The sequence below is a fragment of the Macaca mulatta genome, chromosome 5 (genome assembly GCF_049350105.2).
Source record: "Macaca mulatta isolate MMU2019108-1 chromosome 5, T2T-MMU8v2.0, whole genome shotgun sequence".
NCBI classification, from domain to species: domain Eukaryota; kingdom Metazoa; phylum Chordata; class Mammalia; order Primates; family Cercopithecidae; genus Macaca; species Macaca mulatta.
In genome coordinates, this window is record NC_133410.1 from 152,711,402 (window position 1) to 152,725,229 (window position 13,828).

Consider the following 13,828-nt stretch of genomic DNA (forward strand, 5'->3'; position numbering starts at 1 on the left):
TGTGGAGGCTTAGGGCACCTAGCAGGCAAGTGTTGGCAAATCTCTCAGATTGAAAAGAGTTTAATGTTTAAGTGGCAAATTAGTGCAAAATAAAATATAATAGTATGTTTTGTCATATTAGCAAGGCCTCAAACTCCTGCTTTAAATGTTTTTCAGTTTTCAGGCACTGAAATGGCATTTGCTATGGTACTTAGTACAAAGTAAGTCTGTGTGACCTGAATTGAATTGTATAATTTAGGTTTGAGGGGTGGAATGAATTGGTATACTTTCTAGAAAATGAAATACGCAAAATTTGTGTTTGGATCATCTCACAGCTTATACTTGTATAACATTGGATATGTTCCAGAACATTTCACCTCTCTTGTCTTTTATCCCCATGTGTTGGGGGAGAGAGCATGGACTTCTGTCACTGTTCCCATTGTACCAAAGAGGTGGGGTGACATGGGGGCCCAAGACATGTTAGGAATACAACTGGAAATAGCCAGCCTCCTAGCTCTCTGCTTTATGCTTTATCCATCAAACCACTCAGTTTTTCCAAATAAATAACATTTCTAACATGAAATGCTATTAGACACAATAAAAATAAAACGTGATATTGTACAAGTACCCTTGAGTTTTTCTGTATGCCAAAACTTCCAGTGGCTGAGCTCTTGTCAAGATGTGATAAAGTCAGTTCATGCAGCTGCTAGTTTGAGTTTTGGTTCCCTCCTGACTTGCAGCTGAAAGAATCCTTATCTTGCATAAGCAAACTCTTACAAGGACACACCCTTCATATGCAATGCCTTAAATAGTTTCCAAGTCTGAAAACTAAATTTTCTAAATGCTACAGTTTTTTGGCATTGCAATGACCATGAAAACTGCTTGATAAATGCATCTGTAGAAGTTATGCTCAGCTAATTTGTGGTAAAACTGGGACAAAAACTCATATCCATTGACTTCCAACTCAATGCCTTGTCTGCCAGATCTCACTGTCTTGGACAGAATGAATGTATAAATGGGAATCTTGCCTGTGCTAAAAGATGTTTGAAGAAGACGGTTCCCACGAGGCAATATTTTAAGGGAACGATTTTGTTTTGCTCTTGAACCAAAGGATTGACAAGTTCAATCTTGGTCAAGTTGTGATAATATAGTTAGACACCCATACTGTCTGTGGCCATTCATTTTCCTTTTTTGGAAGGTTTTTATTAAGCCAAAGCAGCCAACTACAATTTAGAAAAATTGAACTTAAGGATAAAGTGCTTTGTGTGATAGCATCTGAGCCTACTGTTTTGGATAGCCTATTCTCAATACTTTTTGTTTGAACTCTTCAGCCAATGGCTCTGGAGAAAAGCATGGCCTATTAACTGGTACAGTTAGTGTGCTCGGTGCCAAATGGAATGACGCAGTCTCTGCTCATCTTCAGACTGGCGTGCTTTGGCAGTCCCCATGCAGCTAATTGGTTACACTTCTTCCTTTCCTAACTTGGTAGAGAAGGGTGCTTTATCTATTCTGTCTCAAAGGTGTCGTGGCCTAGGAGGCTGCAGCTTCCCTTCAGGAAGCCTGAACTTTTTAGCCTGGCTCTGTACTATCCAGCTTCTGGTCATCCACACTGTACCAAACCATTGCTGAGACAGCAGAGGTGGAGAAAAATATCAGTCACTCTGTCATCCCGGCCAGTGCACATTCTTCAGCCTGGACAGATGGAAAGCAAGATGAATTTCTGTCCACTGTCCTGCTGGGAGACGAGAGCAGAGTTCTATTCCTGGCTTTGCCACCAAATGGTTGGGGGATCTGTACAAGTCTCTGAAATTATCTGAGCCTCAGTTTTCTGGCCTCGAAGATGAGAGTACTGGAATAGATGTTTCTCTTTTTAAACTTTAAAAAAAGTTTTATGTTTTTCTTGAGATAGGGTCTCACCATATTGCCCATACTAGCCTCAAACTCCTAGGCTCAAGCAATTCTCCTGCCTCATTCTCTTGAGCAACTGGGACTATAGGTGCTCACTGCCATGCCTGGCCTGGAATAGATGTCTTCTAAAATGCTTCACCATTCATGAATCATGGAAATCTGTATGTCTAAGATAATAATATTTGTAGTTAACACTTACTGTACACCTACTTCATTCCACACATCTCTCTAACCATTTTTAAAACAACTAGCTGAGACCCTATTGTTATATATTAATTATTCTTTGTGGAAGAGGAACAAAAAAACATCAGAAACATTGCCTAACTTGCCCAAGTTCACACAGCCGCTAAGTGGCAGACCTGGAGTTTGAATTCAGACCTGTGTAACTACAGAACTGTCTACCAAGGTCTACTGTGATCTATGTAGCAGAAAGAGAATGAGAGAATCAAATAAGTGTCATCGAGAGATTAAATTCTCACCAAATTATGATGCAACTAACTCTCAAGCAAGCCTTCACTTCAACAAATCAGGGCTAAATGAAGATCTATAAAAATAATAATTCACCTTGTTCATAGCCTGAGGGTAGGAGTGTTGTACGTCTAACATAGCATTGTAGGGTGACCTGCAGTGGCAAATCTACATTACGGAAGAGCAGATGGTTCTGGTTATTAACAGTTTGTTAACTTGAATCGTAATTTTTCCAGCCAAGCATATTCCAATCTGGTCACTCCTGCCTACTAAAGAATCCTCAGAACAAAAGGGGGTTTCACATACTTTACCTGTGTCCACTTTAGTCTAAGATATTGGTATTTCTGTAGCTGAACTTCACATACATTAACTTTGTGCTTAAGGAAGTTGGGCGGGATGAAAATAATTTTAATTAAAAACAAAAACCTTATCAAAAGTTCTTACACCACTGGTACTTCCTTTCACTGGTTGAATAATAAAAAACTGCAGAAATGAAACTAGTTCGTTCTCATCCTTGACTGCATGATAGAATCATCTGTGGTATCCAGGCATTGGATTCTGATGTGCAGCCAGCAATGAGAACAACTGCTCCAGTTGGTAATATGATTAATATACGTAAACTTCATTTTCCTGAGTTTTGAGGTGCATTCTTACATTTTCTATGGTTCTAGTGTCACCTTTATCTATAACATGAACAGCTATAGTATGGGATATTAGCCTAAACGAGTTTAGAAATAACATCATTTGCCATCTTAAATGTTGGTGTTTCTTAGAGTTTTGTTTTAGAGCCACAATCCCCCTCACTTCCTCTCTCACATCGCATTTAATTTTACTTTAATCACTTTCCAAGGATAAGCTCATCAGTGTGTGAAACAGACAGAGTTGAACTGCTTGGTGGAAGCCAGCCTGAGTGTTTGGCCTGGAGCCTCACATCCTGTGCCCATCTCCACCTGGCAGCTTCAGAAAGCTCCACAGGAATTTAGATTGGAAATCTTTAGTCTAAAACTTAAGTTTTTCAAATTGTCTGTGGGGATCCCTTAGCACAAGTGTTAGTAAACTTCCTGTGTAAAGGGAGAGAGAGTAACTACTTTAGGATTTGTGGACCATAACTACTGTAGGCTTTGTGGACCATCTATTGTAAATATTCAGCTCTGTCACTGTGCAAAAGCAGCCACAGACAATATGTAAACCAAAGCATGAATAAATGAGTATGACTATGTTCCAATAATGATTTGTGGACAGCAGAATTTGAATTTCATAAAATATTCACATATTATTATTATTTTGATTCTTTTCTTTTGTATTTTATTGAGACAGAGTCTTGCGCTGTTGCCCAGGCTGGAGTGCAGTGGCGCGATCTCTGCTCACTGAAAGCTCTGCCTCCCGGGTTCACGCCATTCTCCTGCCTCAGCCTCCCAAGTAGCTGGGACTACAGGTGCCTGCCACCATGCCCAGCTAATTTTTTGTATTTTTAGTAGAGGCGGGGTTTCACCGTGTTAGCCAGGATGGTCTCGATCTCCTGACCTCGTGATCCGCCCGCCTCAGCCTCCCAAAGTGATGGGATTACAGGCTTGAGCCACCACGCCCAGCCTATTTTGATTTTTTTAAGCACTTAAAAAAGTAAAAATCATTCTTAACTTGTAAGGTGTACAAAACTAGGGGGCCAGCCGTTCACAGGCTATAGTTTGCTTGGCTCATGTATTAACATAATTAGAATGTTATGGATGTGAAACATTGGATGTGAAACCCAATCATCAGTGCTACATAGATTCTCTGAGACAATTCCAACATGCAGTCAAGATGGTGCATTCCTCTACTAATGGGCTATGAAATCAGTCCAGTGGGTTGTCACTGGCACTAAAAAATTATGTTGTAGTTTGGGTGTGGTGGCTCATGCCTGTCATCCCAGTGCTTTGGGAGGCCAAGGCAGGAGGATCACTTGAGGCCAGGAGCTCGAGGCCAGCCCGGGCAACATAGCAAGACCCCATATTTAAAAATTAAATAACAAAAAAGTTAGTCAGGTGTGGTTGTGCGCACCTGGAGTCTCAGCTACTTGAGAGGCAGAAGTTGGAGAAACATTGAATCCAGCAGTTCATGACTGAAGTAAGCTATGACTGTGCCACTGCAGTCCAGCTTACGCCATAGAGCAAAATCTTGTCTCCAAAAAAACACTAAGTTGTATAAAATGGAAGAGAATATATCAAAGTACATCACACATAATAAGCGAAGTTATTATTTTGTGAAATTTTATTTCAGACAAATGTGTGTGTGAGTCTGTGTGCTGTGAGTGGTAGTACACATTAACTATGTCTCAATAATACTTGAGTATGTTTTGAGCCTGATGAACCAGGTTATACCCTATCTGAATACCTGGCAGCCAGAGCGGCTGAGGCAATCAATAGCCTATGACATACCTGAAATGCACTCACGGCCTGCACAAGCCATTGACCAGTGGCTCATGCACACCTTTATCCAGCTTATCTAGCTCCAGAAAGCACTTAGACTTTCTATGTGTGCTGCGCCACTAAAATGGGAATTCTGAAAGAAAATGCTTTCAAAAACATAAAGTTAGCTAATGGGACACTTACAAGTAGACTATATACCTTTAGAAACACATAAGAAGATAAGGGCAAATAAAACATAGTATATATATCAAAAGAGCAGAAACAAGGAATCATATAATAAAATATGAAATAAGACAACAGAAATAAGATACTAAATGTCAGTTGTGAATGCATATGGATTATGGTTTTGTATTAAAAGACAAAGACTTTTAGATTGAGTCAAAAGAGATAGGTTAGGACTGGTGCAATGGCTGACGCCTGTAATCCCAACACTTTGGGAGGCTGAGGCAGGTAGATTGCCTGAGCTCACCAGCCTGGGAAACACGGTGAAACCCTGTCTCTACCCAAAAATACAAAAAAGTAACCGGGCATGGCGTTGTGCACCTGTAGTCCCAGCTACTCGGGAGGCTGAGGCAGGAGAATTGCTTGAGCCCAGGAGGCGGAGGTTGCAATGAGTTGAGATCCTGCCACTGCACTCCAGCTTGGGCAACAGAATGAGACTCCATCTTCAAAATAAATAAATAAATACATATAAAACTCAACAGGAATAAGAGCATTAATCTTAGGCAAAGTAGAATTAAGAGCTAAAACGTTACAAACAATGAAAAAGATTTACTTGTGTCATAAGCAATATATTTCACAATGATTCTTAAGTAATTATGGACCATTATGACCCAATAACATAGCAACGAGAAATACAAAGCAGAATAACGAATTGGCAAGAATACAATGCCACTGAGAAATTTTAAGTTTTCTCCAATTGTGGTACATCAAGAAAGCAAAAAACAAACACAGAAAGGATCTGAAATATATCTTCCTGCAATCACAAGCTATTGATTTATATGATGTTTTGCTAACAAACCAATGAGGACAGATTTTATTAGGCATTCCCACATTCTCACATTCCCATATACTCATTTTGAAAGAACATTTCTGTATTTCCTGATAAAATGTTTTTGAGGTCTGAATCTAACAGAATAGTTCAGGAAAGGTAGCAAGGGGAGAACTTTTGTGGTCTTTTTCCTAGCAAAATGCAATTTCAGTGCCATGATCTACATTCTCGGTTGCCTCAAATAGCTGACTATTCATGTTTTATGTTTTTTATTTATTTCCTTCTATTTTGGTTTCTAAAAATATAATTATGACTGGGAAATAAATGATAACATCAAAAGGAGGCCTCCAGAATTTAAAAACATTTTCCATAGCCTGTATAAAAAGGAGCAAAAGGCTAACATGACAGCCAAACAGAGTTCCTTAGCTGCACCACATGAGGAAGACAGACCATCAACCTTCATTCAGGTCTTCAGCTTGGTAAAAGCACAAGCAGAACACTGAGTGACAATATTGTAAGAGTAACGGAGTCAATCCTGGAACATCACTAGGTATGGTACAGGCAACAGAATGTATTCTCTAAGTGCACATATTCTGCAGTGGAACTGCCTAGACTCAAACTAATTCCTCTAGCAACTGCCTGAGACCTTGCAAAATTGACTTAATCTTTATATTTTTGTTCCACTGTTATATAATGGGCTAGTCTCTACCTTACAGAGTTGTTGAACAGATTAATTAAGTTAAAATGCACATAATTTGCTTTTTGCAAGAATGGAAAACCTAATCCTAAAATTTCTAAGAAATTGTTAGGGATCTTAATAGCCAAAACAATCTTGAAGAAGAACAAAGTTTGGTGAATCACACTTCATGAATTCAAAACTTATAGCCAAGCAACAGCAATAAAAACTGTGTGATTTTGCTCCAAGAACAGACATATTCTTAGGATAGAATTGAGACTCCGGAAATAAACTCATATATCCATGGCCAATTAACTTTCAAGAAGGGTGTCAAGACCCTTCAATGGGAAAAGGATAGTCTCTTCAACCAATAGTGCTGGGACAACTGAAAATAACAAAGGTGGACTCTTATCATACATCATATAGAAAAATTAACTGATAATAAACCAAAGATCTAAACATAAGAGAAGAACTACAAAACTCTTAGAAGAAAACATAGGGAGAAATTTTTATGACTTTAAATTTGGCAATTATTTTTAGATATGATATCAAAAGCGTAAGCAACAAAAGAAAAAAATAAATTGGACTTGAAAATGAAAAACATTTGTGCATCAAAGGACACTATCAAAAGTAAAAACAAAAATCCACAGAATGAAGGAAAATATTTACAAATAGTATATCTGATAAAACTCTATATCCAGAACACAGAAAAAACTCTTACAACTTAGCAACAAAAAGACAAAAATAAATTTAAAAATGGGTGAAGGACTAGAACCAACATTTCTCCAAAGATATGCAAAATGCAAATTACCAACAGCTACATGAGAATATTCTCAGCATCATTAGTTATTAGGAAAATGCAACAAACCACAGTGAAAAACCGTTTTATACCCTCTGAAATGGCTATAATTAAAAAGATGACAAAGTACAATTTCTGCAAGATTGTGGAGAAACTGGCACCTCATACACCCTGGTGAAAAGGTGAAAAGGTGTGGCTCCTGTGGAAAAGAGTTTAGCAGTTCCTTAATAAGTTAAACATAAAATTACTGTGACCCAGCAATTCTACCCCTATACATCTTTGAGTATTAAAAATGCTTTCAAACAAAACTAGTACAGGAATATTTACAGCAGCACTATTCACAATAGCCAAAAGGTGGAAAAACACAAATTTTAATCAAATAATGGATGGATAAGCAAAATGTGATATACCAACACAATGGAATAATATTCATTATAAAAGGAATGAAATACTGATACACGCTACAATATGGATGAACTTTAAACACATTATTTTAAGTGAAAGAAGCCATACACAAAAGGTTACCTATTATATGATTCCATTTATATGAAATATCTAAAATTGATAAATCTGTAGAGGTAGAAAACAAATTAGTGGTTTCCAAGGGCTGGAGGAAGTGGCTGCTAATGGGTAAGAGGTTTCCTTTTGGAGTGATGAAAATGTTCTGGAACTAGATAATGATGATGGGTGTGCATCATTTTGAATGCATTAAATGCTACCGATTGTACACTTCAAAATGGTTCAAATGGTAAATTTATATTATGTGTATTTTACTCCAGTTTTAAAAATTAAGTGTATGTACATTACTTAGAACAGTGCATGGCACAAAGTAAGTGCTATATCAGTGTTGGTTATTATTATTCAGAACTTGCCTCTGTATGGAACCCAACCTGCTGTATATAAATCTAGGGATGGAAATACCAAAGTTGATTAAATAGCTATTTATAGAACTTTGTACACTACAAACAAAGATGACATCATTTTTCTAGGGCTTACATATAATAATTTGGGTTAGACAGAAATTTTAATAAATATCCCAAATAAATTGTATAGGTCATAGTCTATGACCAATGTACAAAAATTAAAGACTTCTTAGAAAGCAGAGATTGTGTTTGTTCAGTTTACTTTTTAAAACATATTGAAACTTGTCCTGATTATATTGTATGGTTCTCTTTGCAGAAAATTTAGGAAGTATTTAAAATAAGAAAAAAATACCTTACAATCCCAACACCCAGAGATAAACCCGGAATATTTTTTTTCAAAATTTTTGCTTAGTTTTAGTCTAGCTCATTTATCACAGAAAACTACACAGATAGGTACTTACTAAAGATGTGGATATGATAATAATGGCTGGAAATCTATGATGTAAAAAGGTAGGTCCAGCCTGATTTTGTCAGCACCATGTAAGTAGGTTTGGGGTTTTTTTGGGCAAAAGATATTACATTTGCAGTTGGTGTCAAAATATAACCTACAAAGATAACTTGGGGGAAATTCCTCAAAAATATACTTCTCAAATAGGCTCACAGCTGTTTTGAATAATCTTCTAGAAACCAAGGTGAAAAGAAATTTATCACAAGAATGTTAAGCTAAATTTCCTAATTTAAAATAACTGTAAAGTAAGTTTGAGATGCCATCCCTACTTTCTCCTCTATTCAGACCTTGTCTGCAAAGGAGTTCACAGTGGGTGTCCGTTTCTTTCTAAAAACCCTATTTCACACCATACAAAAGATATTTATAGGTTTGGCAACTAGTCCAGCTCATCTCAGGCTGAATTTTGGGGATTTGTTGGGGTTTACAGATGAAAAATGATTGCAGATACCATCTACTCGGTGCTTTATAAAATAGGCATAAGAAAACTGAGGTCCACAAGTGTTAAATGATTTTTCATGGCCAAGCTAGTCTGCCACAAAATTCTGGTCATTTGCCATTTGTCATTTTGAGTAGTTGATATTGACTGTCTACTATGTGGCTGACAATGTGTGGGACACATAAGTGAAGACACAGGTTTTTCTTTTAAAGAATTTATAGTCATGTATTCCCTGGCATACAGTTCCTGTAACTCTTTCCTGTACCAATTAAATAGACAGGCTAGCAAGGCTCTCTTCTTGGATCCCTGAAAAAAAAAAAAAAAAAAAAGAGAGACACCTTGTTTCTTCACTTAACATGTGCTTTTTAGACTGATGTACCTGCAGGGGTGTGAATCAGATGCACAGGGTAATAATGATCTGTCTGTGCGGAGCACTCACTGTGTCTAACCAGATGAAAACAAGTATTTCCTCTTTCCTTTCCTCCTCCCCTTCCTTCTGTCTCTTCCCTTCCCTTCTCTCTTCTCCCTTGCCTCCCTCTCTCTCTCCCTCCTCTCTTCTTTCCTTCCTTCTTTTTTTCCTTCTTTTCTTTCTTCCTTCCTCTCCCTCTCTGCTTATCTCTCCTTCTCCCTCCCTTCACTTCCTTCCTTGCTTACTCAACCAATATGCTACTATAAGTCCTAATCGGGAACTGTGCTAGATTCTGGGGATACACGGATGAATAAAGTAGGCATGATGATATCATACCAGTCCCTTTGTTTCCTCCCATTAAATTAGTATATTATGATCTAGAATGCAAATTTTGTATGAATTTTTAAGTAAAACCAAAACTTTTGGAGACTCCTGGTTTATGCCATAATTTCCTAGTTGAAGTGATATAGTACTGTATTTTCAAATTGGTTCTTAGCTTCAGAATCTGATTTTCAGATAAAAGCTCCAGCTTTTCCTTGAAAACACGAACTTACCTCCTGTCTCAGAATTTTTGCTCTTGCTCTTCCCTCTGCCATCTGTCCTCTTTTCCCAGAATTTTCGGGATTAGCTCTGTCTCCTTGTTCTACATTTAGCATAAATATCACCTACTCAGAAAATAATTCCCTGCTACCCTTTTCTTAAGCAGTTTTCGGCATTCATGTTTATCATCTTACCTGCTTTTATATGCTTTGTGTTATTTTTGACTGTTTTTATCTTATTTTAATAAGATAGTTGTTGTTCTGTTTATTATCTGTGTTCCCTCCCACCACCCACTGTGCCCACCCTCCAAGTATCCTCCATCGGAGCCCATTTGTCTTCCTGCTGTGGGCTCAGTGCCTGGTTCACAATCTGACATGTAATGACTGAATCATCAAATGAGTGCAGGAATTCAGGGACTGGGAATCAAGTCATATTAGAAAAAATGGATTCTCCATTTGGAAGAAGATCTCTGGTAAGTTTAGAATTAGAAATATCGGCTTTATTCTTAAGATTCCTAGAGAAAGCAAGGCAATCATCTTTTTTTCATAGCAAAAAAAAAAAAGAAAGAAAGAAAAAAAAAAAGGAAAAAGACTTCACCATGTATGTTTTCTCTTCAGCTAATGAGTATGGGGGAAAAACTTGCTCTTAGACCTTTCTGTTATACTATAAAGTAGCCACATCAAGAGAGTTTCCTTGGAGGGTTTCCGACGCTACGAAGATGATAACAGCTTGGGTACTGGAGACCACTGTAGCCTTCAGGGTCATCTTGCCCCAATGACTTCTTCATCAAGTGCCATTTAAGGCTTTAATTCACACTATCTGCTTGCGTAGTTGTAGAAATTAAAAAAAAAAAAAATCATTTCTTTGCCAGGAACCCTTTCCAAATTTAGGGCACTTGTAAGTCACACAGAATTTTCCCAAATACTGGGCACACCCCCAGTAGAGTATGCAGTGTTCAATTTTGTTTGAGTTACACCCAGTATGGTTTGCCCCATGGAGCAACACAAAGAATACATCTCTTTTATAGTGCTAGTGTAATAGCGCTATAAATATATGAATATATATGCAAATATTATACTACATCCCTTTCACTTGTTTTCTTTTCTTCAAACTAAATATTTTCATACTTTTCTGATTAAAAAATTAGAGTAACTATGTTTGTTTTCTGTTTTTTTTTTTTCTGTAATTTTCTTTTCTCTCTGACTTTTCAAAAATCACCAATCACGTATGTAGGTTTGTTCCCTAGTCTATAATTATTGGTAGCTACTACTTATTTTAATAACATTTATATTATTAATACTTACTAATCATGATAGTTAATTCTAATCATAGAAAATGCACAGTAAGCTTAACATTTTACTTTGTTTCAGGCATCAGTAAGTGTATTCCATTAAATACTTTGTTTAGTCTTTATTACTATGAGGCAAGTACCAGCATTGCCTGCATTTTACAGATGAGGACACATAAAAATGAGGGCATATCATTTGCCTTAATGTTCCCCAGCCTTGAGAAGTAAAACTAGATTTGAACCCAGTTCTGTCTGTTCCTCATGCCTGTGCTCTTAACTATTACACTATTTTATCCTCCCCTAGGGTATCTGAGAAAATGCCGACCTCTCTACCCTGTATGCTACAGAGCACTCAGTAGATCCTTGATGCTTGCTCTAACTTGGGTTACAACAATGTCTAATAGACTCAGAATGTTTCAAGCAACTGCCTGACCCCTGTGCGCTGGGTGGGCACTAGTATTGCTAACACATAAACACTGCACTTGAGAGGAGGTTTAACTATAATATTCTCAGAAAGAGGCCCAAATCATGTTAATTTAATACGCTAAATTAATAATTAAATTTAAATTAAATTCAAATTATTGAATTAATACAATTTAATAATAACCCTATGATATTTATTTTAATGGATTTAGATTTCTCCCAAAACTCACGTGACACCTAAGCCAGTAAGAATTGTTTTTGTTTTTGTTTTTCTTCCTATGTGACACTTTAGTAATGGACCCACAGAGAAGCGAACAATTCCCCATGGTTTCAGTGTTCATGCTTTTGGCTTCTCACCATTGGGCAGAAGGAGGAAATTATACCTTTTGAAAACTAAAAGCCATATAGCAACCAACACCTTCATTAATAACTCTTTAGTTTGGAAATGAATCTCCTTATAACTCAAACAAAGCAATACATTTATTCACACAGAGGTATTTCTCAAAGCATTTGATAAAATTATTTTAATTCTAGCTAGACTTAGAATTGAAGTAAACTTCTCATACTAGAAAACTGGATTCAGCCGTAAATACCGGGCTCCCTTGTGTCATTTTCCCCACATTGGTAGCTGAGTTCCAGTAAAATCCATCCACCAGACTGGAATAGGAGATACTACTCATTTATTCATTTAAATAAGATAGAACTAAAATAGGCTAGTTTATATTTTTATTCTATGATCTTATACCCAATATAACAGAACCAAGATGAAATAAAGTCACTTACCTGACAATAGTAATACAAAGATTATTTTTCCATACATCCTGAGATCATGAGCTGGCTCCTAAAGTTAGTGCAAAAAAACTACCAAAGACAACTGCAAGTGTCAGTGTCTGGCCTTAGCCTGCTAGCTGTTATCTTCCAGGCCCACCTTCCTGCGGCCATCATCAGCTGATAGGCAGGGGAGGCATTTTAAATGACGCAAGTTGTTAAGCGCCTGTTAATAAAGATACACGGATATCTTGGGGCTATGAAAGTGGCAAGTAAAATTTTCACTGCAAGGAACAGGCTTCTACTTGTGATATTAACTTTGCATAAGTTAAGTGGGCATGGCAAGGTGGTAGACAGGTGCCACCCAACTGGACAAAGAACTGGACTGTGAATCTCTGAGGCCAGGGCACATGCCAGGCTGAGGCAGCTGTTGTGGAGCCATGGAGCTTCTCATTTCTAATGTCGAGACCCTGTGATCCAAACAAAAGTGACTTCCTATATGTGAAATGAACATGTTTGAGAAATTTAAATCATTTGAGTGTTCTGAGGTTCTGAAAGACTCCCAAACTCATGGTGAGTCACACAGCAATGTAAGAGATGTGAGATGCAACAAATCTTTCCTTGAAAATAGAATTTGAACTGAAGAGCTAGTGCCTGCACAGCTATGAAGCCAGTGAGCTGTTTCTCTCTGAAATATACCTTGCTAAGTAAGCATAAGTGAATACCAAGACAATAAATGCAAACAGTCAGAAACAAAACCCAACACACCAAAAACCCTATCATTAAAGTAGGTTAAAGTGAAGGCTATGGAAATGTGAGGAAGCTCAATTTTAAAGGGAGGCAGAACAAAAAATATAAATTAGGTCTGAAATGGTTCAACAGAAGGTGATTGGATACTCCATCTAAATCATCTTACTTCCTGTAAGATTTTTGTGAAAGTCTTTCCTGCCTGACCCAGAAAATCAATTTGCTATGTGAGCAATTTGCCACGTATATCATACATATTTACCCAAAGTGTGGTTTAAAAAAATCATTTAGGAAGTTAATGTTTGCAGCTTCAGGAAACTGGGCCACAGAGGAAAAAAAAAATTATTTACTGGAGAAAAGATGGAGATAAGTATCTGCAGAGCATCCCAGAGAGGGAGGAGCCTGAGGTTGAGGGACTAGTGGATGGAGGGAGCGGAGATGCAGACTTGGGGGAGACGGAACAATGAATGACACAGAGGGGGTAATCTGAGAAGCAGGACAAGGATCCAGAGTGCCTCTCAAAGCCCTGCCAATTCATGTAAAACAACTGCAGCACATTTTATAAAAAAGTTAAAATTAAACAATAGGCAATAAATTAATACCTTCCATAAATTCAGTGT

The 13,828-nt window shown here is 37.5% G+C and overlaps 1 protein-coding gene across 2 annotated transcripts in view; it reads right to left on the bottom strand.

Annotated features, from left to right (window-relative positions):
• GYPA (glycophorin A (MNS blood group)) overlaps window positions 1–12,751 on the bottom strand; it is a 38,263-nt gene extending 25,512 nt beyond the window's left edge. The window contains exon 1 of one of the 2 annotated variants that reach the window (XM_015139291.3): window positions 12,477–12,751. In XM_015139291.3, the coding sequence (XP_014994777.3) occupies window positions 12,477–12,513 (37 nt within the window). In that variant the 5' untranslated portion in view covers window positions 12,514–12,751. The remainder of the gene's footprint in view (window positions 1–12,476) is intronic. The other variant, XM_015139289.3, reaches the window with a different exon arrangement.
• Window positions 12,752–13,828: the final 1,077 nt, after the last annotated feature.